This window comes from Apteryx rowi, unplaced genomic scaffold (assembly GCF_003343035.1).
Source record: "Apteryx rowi isolate R43461 unplaced genomic scaffold, aptRow1 scaffold_61, whole genome shotgun sequence".
NCBI lineage: Eukaryota > Metazoa > Chordata > Aves > Apterygiformes > Apterygidae > Apteryx > Apteryx rowi.
The window spans coordinates 850008-872409 of NW_020450883.1; the positions used below are offsets into that span (position 1 = coordinate 850008).

Consider the following 22402-nt stretch of genomic DNA (forward strand, 5'->3'; position numbering starts at 1 on the left):
GCAAAGGGTTTTTCCTCAGTGTACTGGGTAGTTGTACTAATGGAGTAGTTGTATTATGGCTTCAGTAGTCCTGCCATTAAAAACTGAATAGTAGTGGAGAGTTAAAGTTAGATTTAAGATTGAATAGGCTCCTGGAGCCTGAACAGTGCTWACTTCTGAGATTTTTTGAAGAGCGTTCACTTTTCTTTTTGTCATAGATTACTCAGAGTGGTACTTATCTTGGTGGTCCAGCTCGTTTGTGAGGGACCAAAAACAGATTTGGTGTGCCACATATTTTTTGACATGTCAAAGAAATACAGCCAAGAAAAATGTCTTGGATTTTTTATTCTATTATTGGCACTCTGTCTTTGCTACACATATTGTTTGCAAGCATAAACAGACTCCCTTCTTGCACGTGATTAAGCTACTTCAGCGCTCAAAGTTTAATGATGCTACAACTTTGGAGATTTTCAGGGAGTAGATTTCATTCCTTTAGCATGATCTCTCTTAAGTYGTGGGTTTCTAGACAAGTATTTTATTTAGGTAGAATTAGAATCTTCCAGGAAGTGTCAGAATAAATGTGCAAGAGCTGCAAAGTTGAACTATGGAAGTCTTGTATGTCCTAGGCGTGTTAGATGTGCTGTGCATGGGCTCATCAGCTGGCCAATGATCATGGTAAGCTTGATGTTTCCAAGCAGTGGATTCAGTGTCCATGTACTACAGAGTACATGTACATACCTTTCTGTTTGGGAAACTGCAGTTAGAAATGTAACAAACTTGTTTTTGCAATATATTATAATGAAGATACCTTGAAATCAATCAACAGAGTAAAATACTGCTCTTTACATTTTAGTATTGTGAACTACGTGTCATAAATCTCCTTTTCAATGAGCTATAACTATACTTGTGATCAACATGGAATCAACACAGAAGTTATTTACATAAAAGGTTAGTATTATTTGTTAAAGTCACTGCTCTCACACTTCAGTTATTCAAAAATGTTGAAGGTATTTTAAAATCTTTCCTTCAGCGTATACAGCTCTGTTCAGCAGTTGTAAGACATTAGTGATTGTCTTACATTTTCATTGAGATGCTTTACTGTGAGATTAGCAAAGTAATTTGCATTCTTATTCCAACTATTCCTATAAATAGGTCCTGTCATGAGGAACATATCTTACTGATAAAAATAAATCAAATGCATCTTCACAGTGTTTCACAGACGGGTGCTTGTAAGATGTCAGCTTTGGATTTTGAAACAAGCCATGTATTTTGACTKGTCTGCATATCAGCAAGAAAATGCTCTGTACTTTATTTTTATAAATGGCTTAATAATGAGGAGACTAAAATTGAACTGTTACAGTTTAGTGAGATTAATGTAGATCATTAGGTCGTTTTGATACTGACCAAGGAACTGTGTTTAAAAGAACAGCAAGGTTAAAAAATCAAGTACTGAGAAATAAATCTGTCAAAACCAGGGGGTCAGTTAAACTCTAATTCAGCACTACTATGTTAGTATGTTATGATGTAATCTTTAAATGTATAAACATGTATTTTTTTTCCACAGGACCTTCCTCCATTAACTAAATCCATTTATTCAGTTCCACTCATTTAATATGTGGTCATGCTGTTCCTCATTCAAACATTGCACCAAAAATAAAAAAAGAAAAAAATCTTCCGTGATGTTTTGATAGTGCTTTCATCATTGCATCTGTTATCATCATAAACATTAATTTAACATCACAATACTCTTGTGGATTAGCTGATATAATTATCTACATTTTACTGCTGGGAAACTTAAACTCAATAGGTAGCAATGCTTGAAATAGTTTGTTAATTTAAGGTGTCCAATATGAGATGCCTATGACCTGTTTTAACGAAGTTTGTGTTTTCTTGTAATGCTTTCAAGCACAGTTTAGTTGACTGAAATGACAGACAAAACTGCATTTTTGCAGCTGTCCATTTGGGCAGCAAAGAGTGTGGAACATTTTATTAGTTACCACTTATGAAAAGTTGGATTTTGTGGTTGGCCTGTAATCATTCAGGAACTCTGTGACTGAATAAAGGAAAACATCCATTTCTTCTGGTAGCTATTCTGCTTCCTTAAAAGTGAGATTGTCCATTCTCTTAAGAGGGTGCTTTGCTTCATGTTCCTTACATCTTCAAGTGTCTGTGAAAGAGAGGGATGCAGTATTATTAATTATAAAATTCTTATTCTGCTCCAGGTCATATCTGTCCTCTGCATTTAGTGAAAAACATTCATTTAAAAACACTGCGGTCATATGATTGAAAATCATAGTATAATGCACAGATGCAGGGGAATATGTCAGAAGTATTCATGCGCTTTCGATCCTAGTGTTTCCTGTATGAGAATGCTTGACTTTACAGCCTCTGTTCTTGTCTTAAGTTTCTAATCTATTAAAAAAAAAAAAAAGAGAGAGAGAGAATTAGAAGTTTTCTCATATATGATTTACCATGAGACTTTTACATTGTCAGTACAGATCTCTTGCCTTTGAGGTAACAGAGTGATTGGTAGGTGCTACAGACAAGTCACACAGAATGTTAATCAATAGTAGAAGGGATGAGACACAAACTCTGCTTTTGGCTTAAGTTGTTTTCTGGCAGAAGAGGATTGTGGATCCTAGAAATTCTTCTCAGGAGTCTGCAGAAGACAATACTCCAGTAGTTAATGACCACTCTGTCACTGGCCTCCTCTCTTTGCTTTGTATATTGTGAGTCTTGTCATCCATCCTGCCTCCCCCACCTGCCTGTATCTTTCCGTTCTGTCTCCTGATTCCTGGTTTTTAGAGACCTTTTCTTCCTATTTCCSTACCTGTTCATTCCCCTAGACTTTTCCACCTTCTTTCTACCCTTATCCAAATCCTTTTTTCCATCTTGTTCCTGTTCCTTCTGGCTTTCTAATTCTCTCATGCAGCTGCATGCTCTCCTGCCTGTTGTGCTCTTCCTTCCCTTCCAACTCTTTATGCTTTTCAGACAGCTTCATTCTCTCTCCTCTGCCATGCTTCCTTGACCTGTTGTTTCTGCCTGTGCTTGAAAGTGTACAGTTGTGTAGTTTCAAGTAAATCTTGAGGAGTGTTTCTATACAGCAGGCATACTGTTGCCAAGAGTTGGACCACGCATGCTTTGCTGGTAAGAGTAATCCTGGACCRGTAGAAAGTATTAAAAAGGTGGAAATATAAAAAAAATTGCAGTAAAAGTGATGAAAATTCAAACTTTTTATGGATGAGGCTTCCTCTTCTGTCATTCAAAAATATGAATTCTTACCAGGATCTTTATATTGAGTTCTACAGTGTGATGTAACTTTATTATTTTACATGAACTTCTTGCAGTAGCTTCAAAGAGGTCTTGTTATGTTAGACTGTGAAGAGTAATTTTGTTACCTTTTGGAACTTTTCACAATCCTGGTGAGTCCTAAAGTCCTCCAAGACTTCTTTTTCTTTAAAATCCTTTCTAGTATGGCAGTGCTAAGACCTTTTGCTAACAGAATTAGGATAGTACTCCCTTTGGAGCTAGTTACAGTAATATGGTGTATCTCATAGGAGTCAGTCAAGAACATTGTGTGTGTATCCCCAGTGCACAACTTGCTGTAACTAATTATACCTTTTGAGACACTTCTCCCCTCTGGTACTTTGAGGTGTGAAAGACTAAATTTGGAACTGAAGTCCTTTAACTGATTTTTGCTTTGTCTACAAAATACTTTTAGTGGTACCTGAAGTCCAGAACTTTCCTTTTTCTTTACCCTCATTGTAATACTATTTTGTAAATTTGAGTTAAAATATCATTTATTGGAGCTTAGAGAACCAAACTAGGCTTTGCTGKCATGTTGTTCAAAATAGAATCCAGCAAAACTGAAAACACAAAGATAAATTGAATATGCCAAATGTCAAATGGCTTATTCTTGGTATGTGCAGTTCTCTGGTAATCATTTCCAGTGCTGATAGCAGTACTATAGTAAAATTAGATGCTATTAAACAATTGTATTTCATATGCTTTCTAACCATATAAAAATCTCAATGTAAGACTGTATAGAAATGAAAAGTGATTAAAAAAAAAATTTTTAAACAGACCTGATTTTACTTATACGCAGTACCTCATAGATTTCTCTCATTCTGTTATGCTGATTCTGTCATGCTTACAAGCCTTGAGATGTGTATGTCCAAGCAGTCTGACTAGGATCGCTTGTGATGTGGTGGACAAGGGAATACTGGCTGTTGAGTTCTCATTGCATATTTTGGTTTCTTCTGGATCAGTGATGATTCTGTGTGATTTCCTTATACTTTATATATAAGGCCAGGTTAAATTCTATCACACCATTGTTCCTTCTGTATTGTGGCGCTAACTGTGGTGTTTGGCCTTGGTGCAGTCACCACTACACCAAACTCCTGCTTATTTGTTGTTGTTATCTGTATTCTTCCTTGGATTTATGTCTATTTATTTTGACTTACTGCATATACATTTTTTTAAAAACTTCATCTGCCATTTCCTCTGGTGCATTTACACACTCATGCTGTCGTTCGCACTGCATCCATAAGAATGTAATATTGCCTTTACAGAGCCGTATGCTGTATCCAGAATAGACAATTGCATAAATGTATATTATAACGTAGGAAGTGAGACGTACCTTTATAACGTAAGACGAATGTATATCCTGAAAGACAAGTATAGGAAACTTCAAATGTTTTTTCAAGAAAGGATTTATTTTAATAAGGTCACCCATTAATGTATTTATAAAATATGAATGAATTATTTTCTTTGGTTAATGCACTTTATTAATTTTTATTATGCAAGTCACTATTAATAACACGATTTTAGTAAGAATTGATTATGGCATTTAAGGGCACTTATATCTGGTTGCATGTATTTATAATTGCACTTCAGTTATGTCTGAATTGTTTGTTTACTTATTGCTCTCTCTCATCACACAACTCTGCAAACAGTGATGTTTTAATGAAGTCTGAGTCATTTCACTGTCTTTGTCTCTACTGCAGCTTAAAACAGTATTGTATTAAAAATCCAGGACATGCCTGCGGTGTTTACATAGTGATATCAGAAGCATCACATTTTCTAGTTACTGGAGATTGAGAAGGTTATTGTCATATCTAGATAGGATATCTTTAGGATTGCATGAGAGGTAAGAATTTAATTTTGAATGGTGACTACTGTATTTTGCATATAAAAAGCCCATTGACAGTTCTGATTTTTAAAAATGATTAATATTAATTTTAATTTAGAGGAGAGATCTGAACAGTGGAAGTACCAAAAAGATGTTTGTTTCAACATAAGTTGAAAATTGCCATCAATTTAAAATGACTAGGCAATATAACGTCTTTATATATAGCAAGTTCCTTTTTCTATAAGCAGATCCATTGACCAATTTAAAGTGACATTGATGGAATCACCTTGTAGGTTCAGTAATCATTAAAAAGAGATGGCATAACCTTAAAAAGTCTTTAAAAATATTTGGTGATCAAAAATAAGATGATGAATTAAATAGTCGCTTCTAATTTAAAACGTAAATATTATAGAAATAAAGACAGCATTGGGTTTTGTRAAAATTACTGTTGTGCCTGTATGTGATATTTTCAGTGAAAGTTATTGCACAACTGTATTACGTTAAGACAGATTATCATGACTGAGTAGGAACAGATGGTGATCAGATAGCYGAAGATTAATGAATTAAAATTGTAGTTTAAAATATAGATACATAAATCTTTGTCCTATGATACACCATCATATCTTTAAGTGAGTAAAAGCAAAAAGTAACTAGTATCCAAATAGATTCTTTGTAGATATAGCCAGATAGATATCTTTACAGTACATGATTAATCATTAATTTGGTGTTTAATTTCAGTTTTGTGGAAAATTTGAACCAAGGCTGTACTGTGGATTCAGTTCTACAGTCCTAATTTTAGGAACATGTAGAAATACATGATGTGATAAGCTCTTCAAAAAGGAGTAGTGAGCGGAAGTTCGTATTGTCATATAACTTTCATTGCACAGATTGTACTGTGTTGTAAAACTACTGCACGTGCTCTGAAAGTGAGTATTAAACCTTTTGCAGAGAAAATGTTACAAAGAACTTTGGGGATTTTCACTTTCCTTATGACTATACATCTTAAAAAATAGCTTTAGTTGGGCATTGTTTTCCTCCCACTACATGTAATTATGAGTCTTTTAATAAAGGTATGAATGATATTGCTGGTATAAATGATGTGCCAAATCTGATTCTGAGCACTGTAAGAAAGACCTGCACAAAAACTGCTCTTGCAACATCCTTGTTTAGTAAACCAAATGCTCAGTGCAAATGTTGATAATGGTAGATTCTAGCTCCTCATGTCTTAACACTTTTCAAAGTAAAACAAATTAATACAGAAGTTAATGATCTTTCCAATTCTTTAAACTGGAGGGGCGAGAGCGCTTTTTGGTTGTATAGCAAAGCAAGTTTTGAGGGTGTTTGTGTAACAATGGTGAGTATGAAATGAAAAGTAGCAATGCTGTTATTCTTCTGCAGTAGTGGGTTTCATGGAAATGTGCTGATACTGAAATTAATGTTGAAAAGTGGCATCACTTTTCACTAGAATACTTTAAAATGCTCYGTGTGATTTTCTGCTTGGGTTTAAACTGCAACTTTCTATGTCCTTATACACACTGCACTTTTGGATATTGTTTTGTTAGTGATGTTTCTGTTCTAGGACACAACTATAATTTTGCTATGTAAGCCCTGAGAACAAGCAAACACTTAACTTTAACAAAGACTTTTTTTTAAACTGGGTGATTTTTTGAGGTGTACTTTAAAAGTTCTTTTTTTTTTTCTGCCACACTTTCTGCCTTGTTTTTCATCTCAAGAGTTTTGGTTTTTATATACGTATTAAGATGAAATGTGTTATTATTTGCAGTCTAACATGAATATAGTCTAATGCAAGCAGTATATCCTGTTCATAATAAATAAAATTTTTTGCATAAATAGAAATCATTTATACAAGGTGAATGGGTTCCCAGATTTAAAACTGACCTAATAAGTCAACGGTATTAGCAAACAAAGCCTGCTGTAATCTGAGATAAAGGCCATCAGTAATCTTTTTATTCTAGCATTTCTCCTGCAGTATTTCATTATGGATGCCTTATACCTGTGCCATGAGAAAATCCCAATCTCCTATAGAAGATCAACTCTTAATTACTCCACTGTGTGATAGTGCTTATTATAAGATATGAGAACCGGCTGGATAAGAGAGGCTTTCTTCAGTTTGTGTTTGGACTTCTACCCACTTGAGACAAATTTATACTCTGTGGCTATGTTTGCTTTTAGAAAATGAGACAATTTTAATTGTGGTTGTAAACACAGTAGCTCAGCTGGGATTTACTTCTGAAAATCATTTCTAGGTCAGCTGCTTAGTTCAGGCAGTCTTCTAAATATCTTTTTCTAACTAGTGAGTTTACTAAGTTTACAAATACATTTTCCGCAACTAAGCAAAGAACATGAGGATTCAAAATATGATTTTTGCATTTGGATTTGTTTTTTCAATTTACTTTTTAAAAAGGACTTAAACTTTGTGTTTTTAAATGTATTTGTATTGCACTCCATTTAAATACATTTGAATTTGGCTCCATTGTTTGCTGTTTTGATCCACACTTGTAACAAGGTGACCTTTTTACAGTTTGCACTTTCTAAAGAAACGTGGAGCAAATGTTTCAGTATTTTCAAGGAGCAAATCACAAGTAGCAGAAATTGAGTAAAAGTTTGCTTTCAGAGTTGCAAAGTAGACTTTGAACTTCATATTGTATGCTTTTGTTTACAAGCCACCAGGTATTGTACTCTTTCCCCTAAATCCCCTCAAGGATTTAGGTTGTTTAAATACATGTATGTTTTTAGAATAGAAGGGGCTTTGAAAAGGACTGAGATTACCTCAGTGTCCTCCTTTCCTGAGACATCTGTAATTGGGATCCCTGTTTTGTGCCTGACAGCGCTATCATCTTCCCACCCAAGAGAAAACTGCTGGAAGCTGTCCCTTTGTTCTCCTTTTTTCTATAAGAAATATTATAATCTTAATATGGTGTGTGCAAGGCTCAAGGATGAAACCAAAACATACTTCCATAATTCAACCTTAAAAGCATGTGTGTCTTGTGAAGAGGAGGATAATGTGAGTCTAAGCTCTTAGAAATTTGTAAGAGAGTCCAGTTTTGTTCTAGACAAATGTGTTTGGCAGGGATCCCCCACCTTGGCCACTAGAAACTGAGGAAAAATGGTGCACCATAGGTGCTCRGAGTCATTTCCCTAACTTGGTCAGTACCACTCTGGTAGTGCTCTGCTGAGTTTGGAGACCGTGGAAATCCTTTCTAGCTATGTGGGTAACTTCATTGTCTTTACGTGACTTCCTAGCTCTGTGGAAAATTCTTTTCAGTTTCAGAGTTTATACTGTTGAGGCTTGAATATTTGGTTTTCTTCTTCCAAAATGGGGAGGAGTTTCTTACAGTACAGAATTTTCATCATGATAAACTGCTTTTGAAAATTTTTCTCTTGTGGCGGAATTTCTTTATGGTGAGCATTACTGTGGGTTCTTTCTGTCAAGGTACCTGCATAATATGTAAGTGAGGGAAAAATTTCTTCTCTGAATGTTTTTGTATTCAAAACATCACATTTTTAACTTTTGTTTATGGATTTTGTTATCACATTAACCTGAGATACAATACTCTGACTATATTTGGAAYTTCATATATATCCAAGTGTTTTCCTTGGCTAGAAAGAATACATGAGTTAACTCTGGGATCTCAAAGACTACAGTGTCTTTCTTTGAGAAGCAAGTGTTTTTGCATGGTCAATAGTTTTGCATTTAAGGCATCACAGCAGTGATGAGGCCCACACTGCAAAAGAAAGCATTCTCTGGTTTGTGTTTTTTTAGCTCTTCTGATTAACTGTGAGGAGATCTAAGAAGATATTTTCTTAAACTCAAATCTGTTACTGCATACTGCTAAACAATGTTCAACCTATAGACCTGTTCACAGCCCTTTGTGAATATGGCAGTAGGACTAGTAATAGTCCTTGTGTAGCTTGTGGATAATCAAGTGGTTCCCTATTGACTATGAATTTAGCTTACTTGCTATTGTCAGGCAATCTTTAAAGTGTCTGCCAAACAAATTACTTTTCCATTGCTTTCATATTGGCATTCTCAAGTATAGCCGTAATGTCTTCATGTACTCTTAAGCAATGTGCTYTTAATTATTAAAAGTAAGATTTGTTGAAGAAAATGATTAAAGCMAACATGATATTTTAGGTTTATTATCCAAAGAGAAGTTCAGTGCAACATGGCAGTAATTAATAGCTATGAAACTTTACTATTCATATGCCAGGCATTATGTAGAGAGTTTTGCTGTGTTTTATAATTAATAAATTACACGCTTATTTAAATTAAAGGCTTATTTTAAATAAATTAGTGACCAAAAAACCCACCTCCTAGAAAAAAACTAAAAACCAAGCTTTTTATGTATCAGCTAATCTATTAAATTATTAGGACTTTGCCTACTTTATGTTATTCTGTCAAAGCATGTGCTTATGTCAGTGTTTGTGTAGAACCTGCAAAAATAACGTGTCCTGGGGAAGTAACCCTTGGAGAGGCCTGTGTGTGTCTGTGTGTGTGTGTGTGTGTGTGTGTGTGTGAACGCAGTCAGAGCTCAGACATGCCAATGCACCGAGAAACTCAAAAGGAGCACAAAGGCATGCAGCACCTTTTAGAGTTGCTGAGAATTTACCATAATCAAGCTCTAATTGCATTTTAATGCTCTTCCTGTAACAATGTTATACATCACTGTAGGATATTCCAGCAGTGTGACTTGAAAACTGACTTCGAAAGTAATTTAAACTACTTTTTAATGCTGAACTCCATCATGGAAGGTGTTTGAATTAATATCTTGAACTTGTTCACACACTTAATTGGAAAAAAAAGGTTAAAATTATATATATTTAAAAATAAATTATTCAATGCAACTGGTTTTGATTAGTGTTGTGATTCATACCTAGAGCTTCTGATTTTTTTGCTYTGTTGAGTGAATGTTACTGCATCTAAACTTGTGCCTGATCCAGCGGGGTGAGTAATGCTAGAAGTAGTTCATGTTACGGTGTTACTGGGATACTTAAGCTGCTAGAAACTAGACTGCTGAAGTCAATCCTAAAGATTGATTTAGCTTTAGAGGATATAACACATATCAGTGACAGATAAAGGAGCTTTTTAAGAGTTTGGAACTATTCAACAAGGAAAGCAGCAGTAAACATATAGCCTTATGTTATCTCAGAGCAGTTTCATATTAGTTTTCTTTAAGCATTTCTGTGGATAAAACTATACAATCATAGTAATTGTTCCCAAGCTTTCTTTGAATTGTTTTGTTTTGAAGATTGTTTTGAGAAACTTTTTTCCAAAATCTCTTATCTTTTAGATGGAAAAGATGATTAAATCTGATGTAATACAATATCCATGTATGTGAATATCTCAACATTATTAAAATTAAGATAATAGTTCATAAGCTGAAAGTTCTGTGTCTTTGTGCCACTTTGCCATGTTAGAAGGAAGCCTGTGAGACTTTGCTGGTTGAAGATTTCTTTTACGTAGAAGAATCCTTGCATGACACAGAGGCACTGCAGTGGGCAGGTGACCTTGTGCATGACCCTCAATAGGACAAGTGTGGCAAGGGACCAGGGACTATCTGTTTTAGAGGTTCCTCTCAGTGAACAGCTCCATAAAGCTCAGAGTCATAACAAAAGAAAAACAACTTTAAGGGTACAGTATTTTATATTATTTTGAGGCTGGCCTCCAGGTAGAGAGATGAGGGAAATGCRTAGGAAATAGTGATAATTTCCTCTGAACTCTGTGGCAAGTGCAGAGTAGAACTTGGGCCAGTGTATCATCATTATTTTTTACTTACCTGTATAGTACCTTCTCATGATTGATGATTTTTCCAGCTTAATTAACACTTGAATGATATAAAGTGGAAAGAATATACCTTTTGCATCTTGCTGCACAGAATGCCAGATAATCTTGCCCCAGCTTTATTCATGGAAATTTATGCAAGTTGTAAAAAAATGATAACATAGAGCAATTGCTATGGTCATGAGATATGTTAGGAAAACAGAAAATAGGCTTCATTTTAAACAAAATACACATAAATACACATTATGGAAAGTAATTTCACTAGAAGAAACATTTAAAATTAGGAAATACTAGGTATTCTTTTCTATTTATCACACTACTATGTGACTCTTTACCCTGCAGCACTGCAGCTGAAACCTGTGGCTGAAACCTAAACCCACTGAGCTGCGGGTCTAATTACATTTTGTGGTATCAGAAGGCACTGTGGCTTTTGAAGTGGTAGCTGGACAACTGTTCCCTGAAATAATATAATTTGCTCAGCTTGCTTGCTCTCCCTTTTTAYTTCTGCTCTGGGATTGGGTGATCTTCAGAGTAATGTCCTAACCAAAAAGAGTGGGTTTAAAGGGTTTCTGTAATGGCAACTTTTTTTTTTTTTTCTTTTTCTTCCCCCTGACAGCAGGTGATTTGGAGATGCTTTGCCAGCCTCTGGTGCTGTAAGAGCATGAATTGGAAGCAAGTAGGCTATTGAGATGAGGTGCTGTTTTTGGAGATTAGATGGAGAGTGTCTGTAGGGCTCCCTGATGTAGTTGCTAGAGTAGCTTCAGCCATTACAGGATAGTGAGGTAGTAGGGAAGATGATGATGTGGCTTTGGTATTGGCTGCCAAAGTATGTGTTAAGCTCTTGAGCTTCCATTATTTAGTTGAGGAAAAGCAAGGAAAGTTGAACAGAATTTTCTGGGATAAATAAATGGAAGTCCCCTAGTTTTCCAGCATCTCACCTGCCAAACAGTGAATGCCTCTGCAAACGGAAAATTTGTGAGTTTTTCAAAGAAACACTCACAAGGACTCTTTTGTGGTGAGAAGGTAGGCTATTTTAATACAATAGTAGCTACTAACTCTTCCTGTTGTGTGCAAATAACTGTATTGTCTTCAGCGTGCTTTTATTTTACAAGGAAAAAGATGTTGTAAACTTTATAGCATTAGATATATTTTTGAGCTAATAAAAAATCTAAAAAAAGGGAAATAGTTTTATATATAAACAAAAAATCATATATATTTGTTATTGAAAGCCAAGGCTCCAAGTAATGCTTCTACTGCAGCAGCTACTTTGTCATGACAATATCTATTTGAAAATTTGACATTCTCTGTTTTCCAGAATCCACATAATTTTAATGTGTATTTATTGTACACAACTAGTTTTAAACATATTGCATTTGTTAAAGATAATTCAGGGATCAGCGCAAATTCTTTTCTAGAAGAATTATTTTCTAGTTATCCATATTGTTCATATTATTTCTTAGTAATGAAAGTTTTCTGTCATCTTTCAGTTGAGTTCCTTAGATCTTGCATTAATATGAGTATTATATGGAAAACATGGGGGTAGGTTATTTCATCTGAAGCTGATGAGGTATCACTTTGGAATACTCTGACTGGTTTGGCTAGAACACTTCCAAAAGTATTAACATGAGAAAGAGTGTGTAGCAATAAAAATTACAGGATTTATGAAATCATTCTGCTTAATTAATCTGAAAAGGAGAAGACTGAGGGATATCACATGTTGATCAAAATGGTCTTTTAAGGAGGACAGTGTTTGTTCTCGTGTGTCCAGGCAAAATAATACAAGAAGGGGTACTTAAGTTGCATGGAGGATGATTTACATTTTACAGAAAGGCTGTCTGATCATGGAATATCCATTATTAGATATTTTGGAGAGGTTATGTAGTATCATGCACATAACTGACAAGTATTTCCTATCCTCAATGCACGATGAACCAAATCTGAAGTTTCCAAACTGCAATATGTTTACCACCACTATGTATAAACCACTTCTGTGTGATACCTTTACTCAAGCAGAAGCAAGTAACAACCAAACACATTCTATCTGTATGTAAACTGGTAGACAGTAAATAGTGCTGAATTTATTTTCCTTTGAAAATTGGAAAATTTAGAGCTGTGGAACCAGGAACACATGTGGAATCTGGAAAACCTGTGCAAATACATGCATACACTCTCAATAAAAGTGGTACCTGAGACATTCCTGAGATTTGTGGCAGACAAAGGAATTATAATATATGCAGCACCAGGGTTTGGGGGGGAATAGAATTACTCCAGTAGGCTAGCTGTCCTGTAAGATTCCCTTACAAATGTTGCATTATCTTTAGTATTTTGAAGTACTATTTAGCTTCCCCTTCCCTTAAGAGGACAATTAGTCCTCTTAATTCATAGGAAAGTTATCAGATTTTTTTTCTTATATATATATTTTTTAAGAACTTCAAATTTATTTTGCTTGAATTGAATTGTTTTCTTTTAGGTGCTAAAACTCAACAAACTCTTCCAATGATTGCATATCAAGATTCTCCTTTGGCAAAAAAGCTTGATACAATTGCAAATTGGTTACTACTCTTTTTTTGGCCTCATCTTAAACAGCTGGGGTAAATTATTCCAGATTTAATAAAATAAAACATTACTAGCTACATCAATTACAAAGCTGGAAAAATTTCCATTCTAGGTTACAAGAAATTAGCTAAAACAGAGTTCATCATGAAAAGAATCTAAACCCTRATGTAACCACTCCCTTCTTAAGGAGGACAATTTGCAGAAAATGGTCCTATGTGAATCAGTAAAGAAGAGCTAGACAAACTGGATCAAACTGAGCCTTCACTGAGACATTTCTACCAGGGAGGTCAATGAATATCGTTGTGAAAAGCAGAATATGGCCAATTTTCTTTAATGCCAGAGAACAGTGTTCTGTTTTTTTTAGCAAATAGGATTAATTGGCATCTTTAAATTTTAAGTCATTTAAGAAAAGCCCTAGCAACTTTCCTTTGTTAAGTAGCTCAGGTTGTATTTAGCTGTTTCTTTTCAATGCAGCACTTTTTGAGGAGAGAATGCATGTCTATTATGAAGTACATTAAAAAACTCTTTTTCACTGAAAGAAGAAAATTGGAGTTTGTTAGCTTAATTTGATGACCTTCACTTTTCTGTTAGCTTCATAGTTTTTGCTTATTAAGCAATACTGAGTATAGACAATATAAATGATCTGTTTGCTTATTCTGAAAATACTGTAATTAAAATATTTCAGACTAGCTTAGTCTCTGCTCTTACCTTGGACTAATGCAATGATTTGCTTTCACTACCAAGAGGAGCATTTGCAGTATTTATGAATCTGAAATCATTCAGTCCAGCCATTGCTCTAAAATTTTAATTGTATGCTTTGGCTTTAAATAGATTTGTGTATTTATTAAGACATTWAAAAAAATCACTTTATTTCTTTAAACAAATAAGATACTGAAGATTGCCACACAAAGTTAGAGATCTCTAGAACTGAGTTTTAACAGAAATTCTCTTGCTATACATTCTTGTTTCCTCCCCCAGTTACCAATGAAAAGAGTATTTTTAAGTTTATAGTTTTGTTTTGGATGATGTGCATCTATATATGCAGTATTTAACAGATTAAATAGTGAGAATATCAAAATAGTTAGATCTTGTTGAACCCTGTTTATTACATACATCAACATCTTTTAATGTTGTTACAGGCAAGCTTACCATCTTTCCATCTTCTTCTGTGCTTTAGTTTTCTCTTTTTATTCATTCTTTACCCTCATGTGGCAAAAGTACATCTAAGATGCTGCCTGTGAACATTCTGGCATTTTTCTTTCAAATTGCTCTTGCCTTTCAATCTATGTTTCAAGTTAGCCTTCTGATTTGAATTTCATTTTATTTTCTGCCTCTGCTTCCTATTGTTTTGGTATCTCTGCAGGTTAATGCTGTACTGTATAGCTGGAATCTTCCCTGACTTTAGCCATAGACAGTTTAGGGGTGTACAGCTGAGCTAGTCACCGTAGGTTGCTGTGTATCCAGTAGAGGAAAACAGGCATTTGTAGATGTAGTTGTAGCAAGAGACCTTAGACATCAGTTTAAGCATGATATGAATTGTGTGCTAAACCCTACTGACTATGTTGACTAGTTTGCCACTGGCTGCAAAGGGAGTTTAGAGTTACTTAGACATACATATTCACGTTTAGTCAGAAGATTGATGTCCCATGACTTTTATGATTTTTTTTTTGTGGTGCTTTGAAAAGATACAGAATACATGTGATTCAAACTGTTTCGTTTATGCAAGAAGTGTTAACTTATTCTTCATTAGCAAACAGTTTTTGCAGGATTGTCATGGAAATATTTCTGAGTGTCTTTATGTTTTAGGACAATTTTTGGAAGTGAACAGATTTTAGTCTGAAGTCTAGATGTTAAGGCACTGTTTCTTTCACCTCACTCATATATTAATATAAACAGTCCTGATACTCTCCACTGTACGCGTTACTGATGATGATGAGTGTTACCTAGTTCTAATTTCTAGCAATATTTCTGTGTTTTCTTTRCAAAATGTATTTGGCTGTGTATTCAATTCTCTCATCCGTACTCAACACTTTTACTGTCTTTAAGATTGTTGAATATTTGCAAAGAATCCCATTTGGCTTTCAAAGATTAAACAAATTGGTCTGTGAAAATACTGTGCTATAGCTCATTTTCTAACCCTGATTCTTGAAAAAGAGACTGGTGCACACCTGGCATAGCAATGTCAACATTGATAAAAAGTTTCTTTATCATGTTTTAAGAAACCTACATATGTTCCTTTTTACATAGTAGATAGAAAGTTGATTCCCATCTGTTTCTATTTGTCATGGCCAAATGTACAAAAATCTGTTTGGACTGATGGTACTTGCTCATCCAGACTGAAATGAGTGAAAAAGATACAGCTGGTAGGTGTTAAAAGGCTATCCACTGGTTACATTCTTTTACTGGGCAAATTATTGTCAGGCAAAAATTATTAGTCAAATTATTGTTCTCAATACTAAATGGATCTGTTTCTCTGCTGATCCATCTAACGGTAATGGTGCTTAGCATGAACAGTTACTGCTTGTTTCTGATACTCTTTAGCTCAGGCTTTTTGATGGAGGAAGGGTAATGACTTTGGCACTTACTCATTATTTATAATGCTTTGAAAACATATGTGTGAAAACTGCCTGGCACATGGCTGCTTAGGAGCATGATGCCCTGCCTAAAGCACGCAGTAGTTTCCTCATAGATATCTGAAGACTACAAACCTATTACTGCTCTTTATGACATATTCAGCCTACTAATGCCTTTTTTCTTCTTTCACCCGAAAGCTCATTTCATATTTTTCTTTTGGAGCCTTGTCAGTGCTAGTCTGTTTGCTCTAAAATTTCCAGCCGGTGTTATCGCTGGTTCAGCTGTAGGGCTGGCAGCAGTGGTAGAAGCTGCAGCATAAGCAAGGTGCTGAAAGCTCTTGGCAGCTTTGCCTTTTTGCTAWCTAAATCTGTTATGAGCAAAGTTAACGCAGCGGAAATTTGCCTTTGTCATTGCTTACATCATTGTATCTTCTGGGGGAGATAGACTGGTCGTAACGAAGGTAGGGGAAACTCTGTGATAAAAGGTTAGTGTAAAAATAGCCCAGGAGTTTTCTGCATAGCTGTTGGAACCCAGCAATAGTCCTTCTGTGGCCTGTGTCACGGTTGCCAAGGAGGATTGGATACGGCTTCTTTCAGAGCCTTCAACAGTGCTCTTGTCAACACTGCTTAACTGGATAAGGAGATAGCTGAAGAGTCGAGTGAGGCACTGTCCCCCCCCCCAAAAGGCATGGGCTTTAGTTCTGTTGAACAAATTTATTTTATGTTAAAAAAAAAAAAAAAAAAGCTAGTAGCGTTTTTAGGCATTCTTTAGGGAAAGAAGCTGTAAAAGCACTGTGTGTTCCATAATAAAAGGCTACCTTTTGGGAGAGGGGAGATTTTAGAATTTTCACAAAATGAATGATCATCAGAAAACAACTGATTTTATAGAAACAAAAAATAAAGCCCCATGATATTTTAGCTTTTCATCACTTTTAGACAATTGTGCTTGTGGAAAATTACAGCTCAAACCCACTCTGAAGCATTAAAAAAAAAAAGGACAAGTCCATTTAAGATGCATATATTTTATAAACTTGAAGAATCTGAATAACCAAACAAAAGTTAACAATAAAATAAAAGAGTAAACATTACATAATGGAACAATACCAATGTTAAAAGCACAGGTAATGCAAAAGACCAAATTTCCTTGTCACATTCATTTGACCATATTATAGAACTTTTGATTTTTTGGGGATTAAGACTGTAATAATTTCAGGATAAATCCTTTTGCCATTAGTCAGTTTTATACAGACCTTATTACCTCTTTGTACCAATGAAATATTTATTTTCATTAAGTAGAGTAACAAATAATATTGTGAGCAATAGGTTAATACGCTTTCCAAAAGCCATCCAAAATACCTACTGTTTGCTTTTTGCAGGACAAATAGTAAACTGTCAGCTGCAATCTTGGAAGGTCTTTTCCAGCTTCTTAGGAGTTGTAATATGGGTCTTACTAACCATTTCTTTAACACTATATCTGCCATGCTTACAAATATTTTTTCACTGGTAACAGTAATATGCAAGATATGAGGGCAAACAGCTCATTGGTACAGTGCCCTCATGCTTATAGAATTCATTTCCTTCTTCTCAGCCAATGTCATTTATACTATTTAAACAGTGTTCAGCCTTTGCATTTATTCTACATTTAATCTTAAAACAAATGTTTTAGAGCCAGCTTTAACAAATGTTAAAAATTATATTGTCATGACGATGATTTAGTTGTATATATCCAGTTGCTGTAGTGCTTCAAAATCCCTGCATTTGTGATTTGGAGTTTTGCTGTATTATGTTGCTGCTGGGATGCTGGGACTCAGATAAGCTTGAACCCTTGGAGAATTCACTGATATTTGAATCACAGCAGCTTTACTAATCTCCCCACTATATTTCATTTTGGAATCTGTCTTTTCCTAAATGCCTCAGTCACATTTACATTAAAAAATGTTATATTATAGCTATGCTGCTTTTGGCATTGGGTTTTATTATAGTGGGGATTCAAGATACACCTTTCTTTCCATAGGGACAGATGCAGTATGACTGCAGTTCTCTGGATACCATAGCTGATTATTAAGGTACAACAGATTCTGTGGGAAAAACAATATGGCTTTATGCACAGATATGTTCTAGGTGTAGCGTGCATTAAATTTGACTAATTTTGGCATGTAGTATATATCTGAACAGCAAAATGCAAATTTGATTATAGCATGTGTTAGCATATGTATACATTTAAGTGAAAGTGTGTTTCTGTAATTTTAACGTGTCTGAGAAACAAGTACTTGTTTTCTGGTAACTGGATATCTACACTGGTTTCTAAGTAATGTTAAAGCTTATGGTACGTTCCCTCTTCATTGCTTTTTTTTCTTTCTTTTTTTTTTTTTTTAACCTGTCCTTATGCACAGAAGCTGTTACAGGCATGGTAACATCAGCTGCAGTTTTTTTCCCTGTGTAATCACATGAAAGTTTCTGATTTAAGTTACAAAAAAAATCTTTTACATGAAAATAGTAAGTGTTTTGGTATTAGTTACAATGTTAGACAATACTTTTTGTCTTGTAAATTATTTCCAAGTGAGCTATTTTCAGGTTCAGTAGTAAGGGAAGGAACAGTATTTTTTTTTCTATTTTTCCTCTGTGGGTCTTCTGATCATTTCTCAGTTTTCTGAGTCTGTTCAGTTTGGCTTTCAAAATCACTGAAAATGCACTGAAAATGCACTGAAAGTGCACTGAAAAATAATTAGGCTGTAAAAGCTCATGAAGGTTGTGCATAAAATTGCTCTTAGTGAGGTCACTGTTACACAAGAAAAATATTAACTTAATTTCTTCTGTATACTGAGCTGCTACAGATTGTTTAAGGGAGTCTGGGATTTCCGTGTAAAACATCTCTGACCATAAAAGGGGATATCCAGATTCAGACCCCAGGCTTTTTAGAAAGAGATATAGTGAATTGTTATGTGTGAGAAGCCTGGTTTATGATAATCGTTTATTCTCCAGAAACCTATTCAACAAACACTGTGAAGCTGAAGCAAAAAAGAAGTGCTGTGTACACAGCTTATGTTTGGAGAAAAGGTTTGAATTATTGTTTTTTATTATTATTATTATTTTTTTTACACACAAAGTTCCCTGCTCTTGTTCTCGTGTTTTCCCAGCGCACATAAAGCAAGCTTCTGATTTAACTGACTGCAACAAATGGCTGTATGGGCCTTGTGCAGGCTTTGCAGGAGTGCAGAATACGTTGCCTTTGTTCTCTGCGTGCATCTGTATCTGTGCTTAAAATGATACTGCTACAGTTCAGTTGTATGCTGCTGAAAGTCCTATCCTCAAATAAATTTACTCAAGCTAGTTTGACTATCAGATAAGATTGCAGTTGCCTAGAGACAAGTGCAGGCTCATTTATGGAGCTCTCTACTTTTGATAGCTCAGCTTCATTGGGATATCTTTACCCCAGCATAGTACAGAGAGGTATACAGTAGTTTTGTACAGTATCTTTTAGCTAAATTTCTTAATACTCCTCTATCTCAACCACCTCAGTTGCTCTCTACTCATACCTCAATTGCTTTGTCTTAACCTGAATCGTTTCTTCCCATTTATAGACTATGCCATTTGTGTAGTTCCTGTCTGGTCAGTGAATGCAAAGGGGACATCTGCTGTGCTGTCCCTGCCAACATGCTGCTGCTTCACAGCTGAGGCCTCACAGGAGGCCAAAAGTACAGTGTGCCACACAGCCAGTCACCAGCTCCTGCGACTGATTCAGGTCTTCCAGAAACTGGGGATATAACCCTATCAGAAGTTAGCACATAATGAATCGTTAGATTAGTCACTCCTTCATGGGATTCTCTATCTCAATTTGGATGCTATTAGTGATAGCTCTTCTTCTCCAGACACTCTGCTTTTTTTGTTGTTGTTTTTTTTGTTTTTGTTTTGTTTTTAAATAGCAGGGGGACTGCATTGCTTTGAATAATCGTAAAGTCTAACAAGAAGCTTAAATCTGTCAGGGAAAGCTACTGTTATCGATAGGCAGCCTGCTTCTAGTGTATGGCAAGTACTTAATCTGAATATAGGGTCAAAATATATAGTCATTAAAACATCAGCAAATTATGCTTGCCATAATATTGTATGTAAAAGCAGGTGAAGAAAGGACAGTAATAATCATTCTGTATAGGAGGAAAAAATGTGGCTAAGATCATACATCTTTGCTTTTTAATATACTGTAACCTCTGTCAGATGCCTATTAACCATTACATTTAAGCAGCTGAAGTTTCCTTATGTTCAGCACTGACAGGTTTTAAATTAGTTTGGGAGAAATCCTCAATCCTGTTGCTTAGAGGTCAAGCAAAATATTTTGGCTGGGCCTGCTAAGCTAAAAACATCATCTCTATACTATCCTATTTAGTGCATTCTGTTGATCTTACATTTTATTATGGTCATTGTGGGGAAAAGTATTTTCCTACTTTCTTCTCCCCAAAGAATATGCAACTCATGAAATTTATGGATTTGTTAAACAGACATTCTTAGTTTTACTTCTGAATACAACCAGTCTTTCATATGTCCTCTATTGCTAACTAGTGAAGTTTTTAAAATTAAATGCATATCATAATTGAAAAGTCTAAAAATTCACTAGTCATTCTAGTCATTCTAAACCATAATCACTGCTGGGCTAAATTTGTTTAAAAACCTTGTGAAAGTAATCCTTTTCAGTGTATTTTTATTGTTTTCAGACAATGTTGTAAGCAAGGCATGTGGAGATTTGTAGATGGAGTAGTCAACAATTTTGTGCATTTCACAGAACAAACTAGGTTGGAAGGGACCCTGTCCAAAGCGGGCTCAGCCATGTGGTCAGACCAGGTTGCTCAGGCTTTACCCAGAACAGAACTTGAGGTAAATGACATCCACTGATCTTCTCTCATTCACAAATCCAGTTATTTTATCACAGAAGGCAATCAGGCTGGTCAGGCAGGATTTATCCTTGGTAAATCTGTGCTGACTGTTCCCAGTCGCTTTCTCCCCCTTCATGTATCCAGAAATGTATTCCAAGACAACTTGCTCCATGATTTTCCCTGGGACAAGAGCACGCCAACTGGCCAGCAGTTCCCAGATCACCCTTTTGGCAATTTTTGAAGATGGGAGCAACATTTGCCTTTCTCCAGTCATCAGGGACTTTCCCTGATCTCCACAACCTTTCAAAGATGATAGAGCAGCCTTGCTACAGCATTGGCCAGCTCTCACAGCACCTTTAGATGCAGCCCATTGGGTCCTGTGGGCTTGCATGGGTTGAGATTTGTCAAGTCCTGCCTGATTCAATTCTCGCCCACTGCTGGTAGTTCCTCTCCTCCTTGAACTCTACCACTAAGCACAGAGCATGGAGAGACCTTGTCATGAAGACTGGAGCAAAGGCAGCCCCTCAGCCTCATTTGTGTCCACTAGCACTAACTCACCTGCCCCATTCAGCAATGGGCCCACGCTTTTCTTCAGCCTTTTACCACTAAAGTAGTCGTAGAAGCTGTTATAGTTGCCCTTGCAAGTGTCAACTCCAGATCAGCTTTGGCTCTCCTAACAGCATCCCTACATGCATATAATTCCTCTTTTGTAGACTGCTTCTGCCTCAGACTCCCATATGCTGCCTTTTTGCTTTGGAGCTTGGTCCTGAGGTACTGTTTAGCCAGGCCAGCTCCTGACACATGTACTTGTTTTCCAGAGTACCAGGATGAACTGTCCTTGCACTTAGAGGAGGTTGTCCTTAAACACCTGCCAGTTTTCCTAACTCCCTTTTCCTCCAGAGCTGCCTCCTATGGGAGCCCACCTATCAGTTTCCTGAATAAGCCAAAATCTGCTTTCCTGAACTGCAGGGCCTGTACTATGTTACCTTCCTTCCTCACTCCCTTTAGGATCTTGATCTCCACTATTTCAAGGACACTGTAGCCAAGTTTACCCTTGATTATCACATCCCCAGATTAGTTCTTTCTTATTTGTGAATAGCAAATTCAGCTATGCCTTTCCCCTGCTTGGCCCATACCAGCCTTATCACATAGTTTTCCCCAGCACCCTCCAGAAATCTCCTTGACTGGTGGCCGTGTTGCCCTTCTAGCAGATGTCAGGGAGGTTAAAGTCCTCCATGAAAACCTGTGTCTGTGATGTAGAGACTTCCTCCAGTTGTTTAAAGGAGGCTTTGTCCACTTCCTCACCCTTGACCAGTGGTCTGTAACACACTCCCACCATGGTGTCACCCTTGCTGGTCTCTCCTATGACCTGGACCCACAAAATCTCACCATGCCTGTTGCTCATCCTGTAGAGGAGCCTTAGACATCTGAGCTGCTTCTTTGCGTTGTGGGCAGTCCCTTTCCTCATCTTCCTTGCCTGTCTTTCCTGAAGAGC

General features: G+C 36.0%; 1 protein-coding gene across 22 annotated transcripts in view; it reads left to right on the plus strand.

Moving 5' to 3' along the window:
- KDM4C (lysine demethylase 4C) overlaps positions 1 to 22402 on the plus strand; it is a 266672-nt gene that overhangs the window by 97105 nt on the left and 147165 nt on the right. The window contains exon 9 of one of the 22 annotated variants that reach the window (XM_026083621.1): positions 18057 to 18108. The exons of 19 other annotated variants lie outside the window; for them this stretch is intronic. In XM_026083621.1, the coding sequence (XP_025939406.1) occupies positions 18057 to 18107 (51 nt within the window). In that variant the 3' untranslated portion in view covers position 18108. Of the gene's footprint in view, positions 1 to 832; positions 893 to 4985; positions 5025 to 18056; positions 18109 to 22402 lie in introns of those variants that run through there. 2 more of the 22 variants (XM_026083624.1, XM_026083622.1) reach the window with 2 other exon arrangements.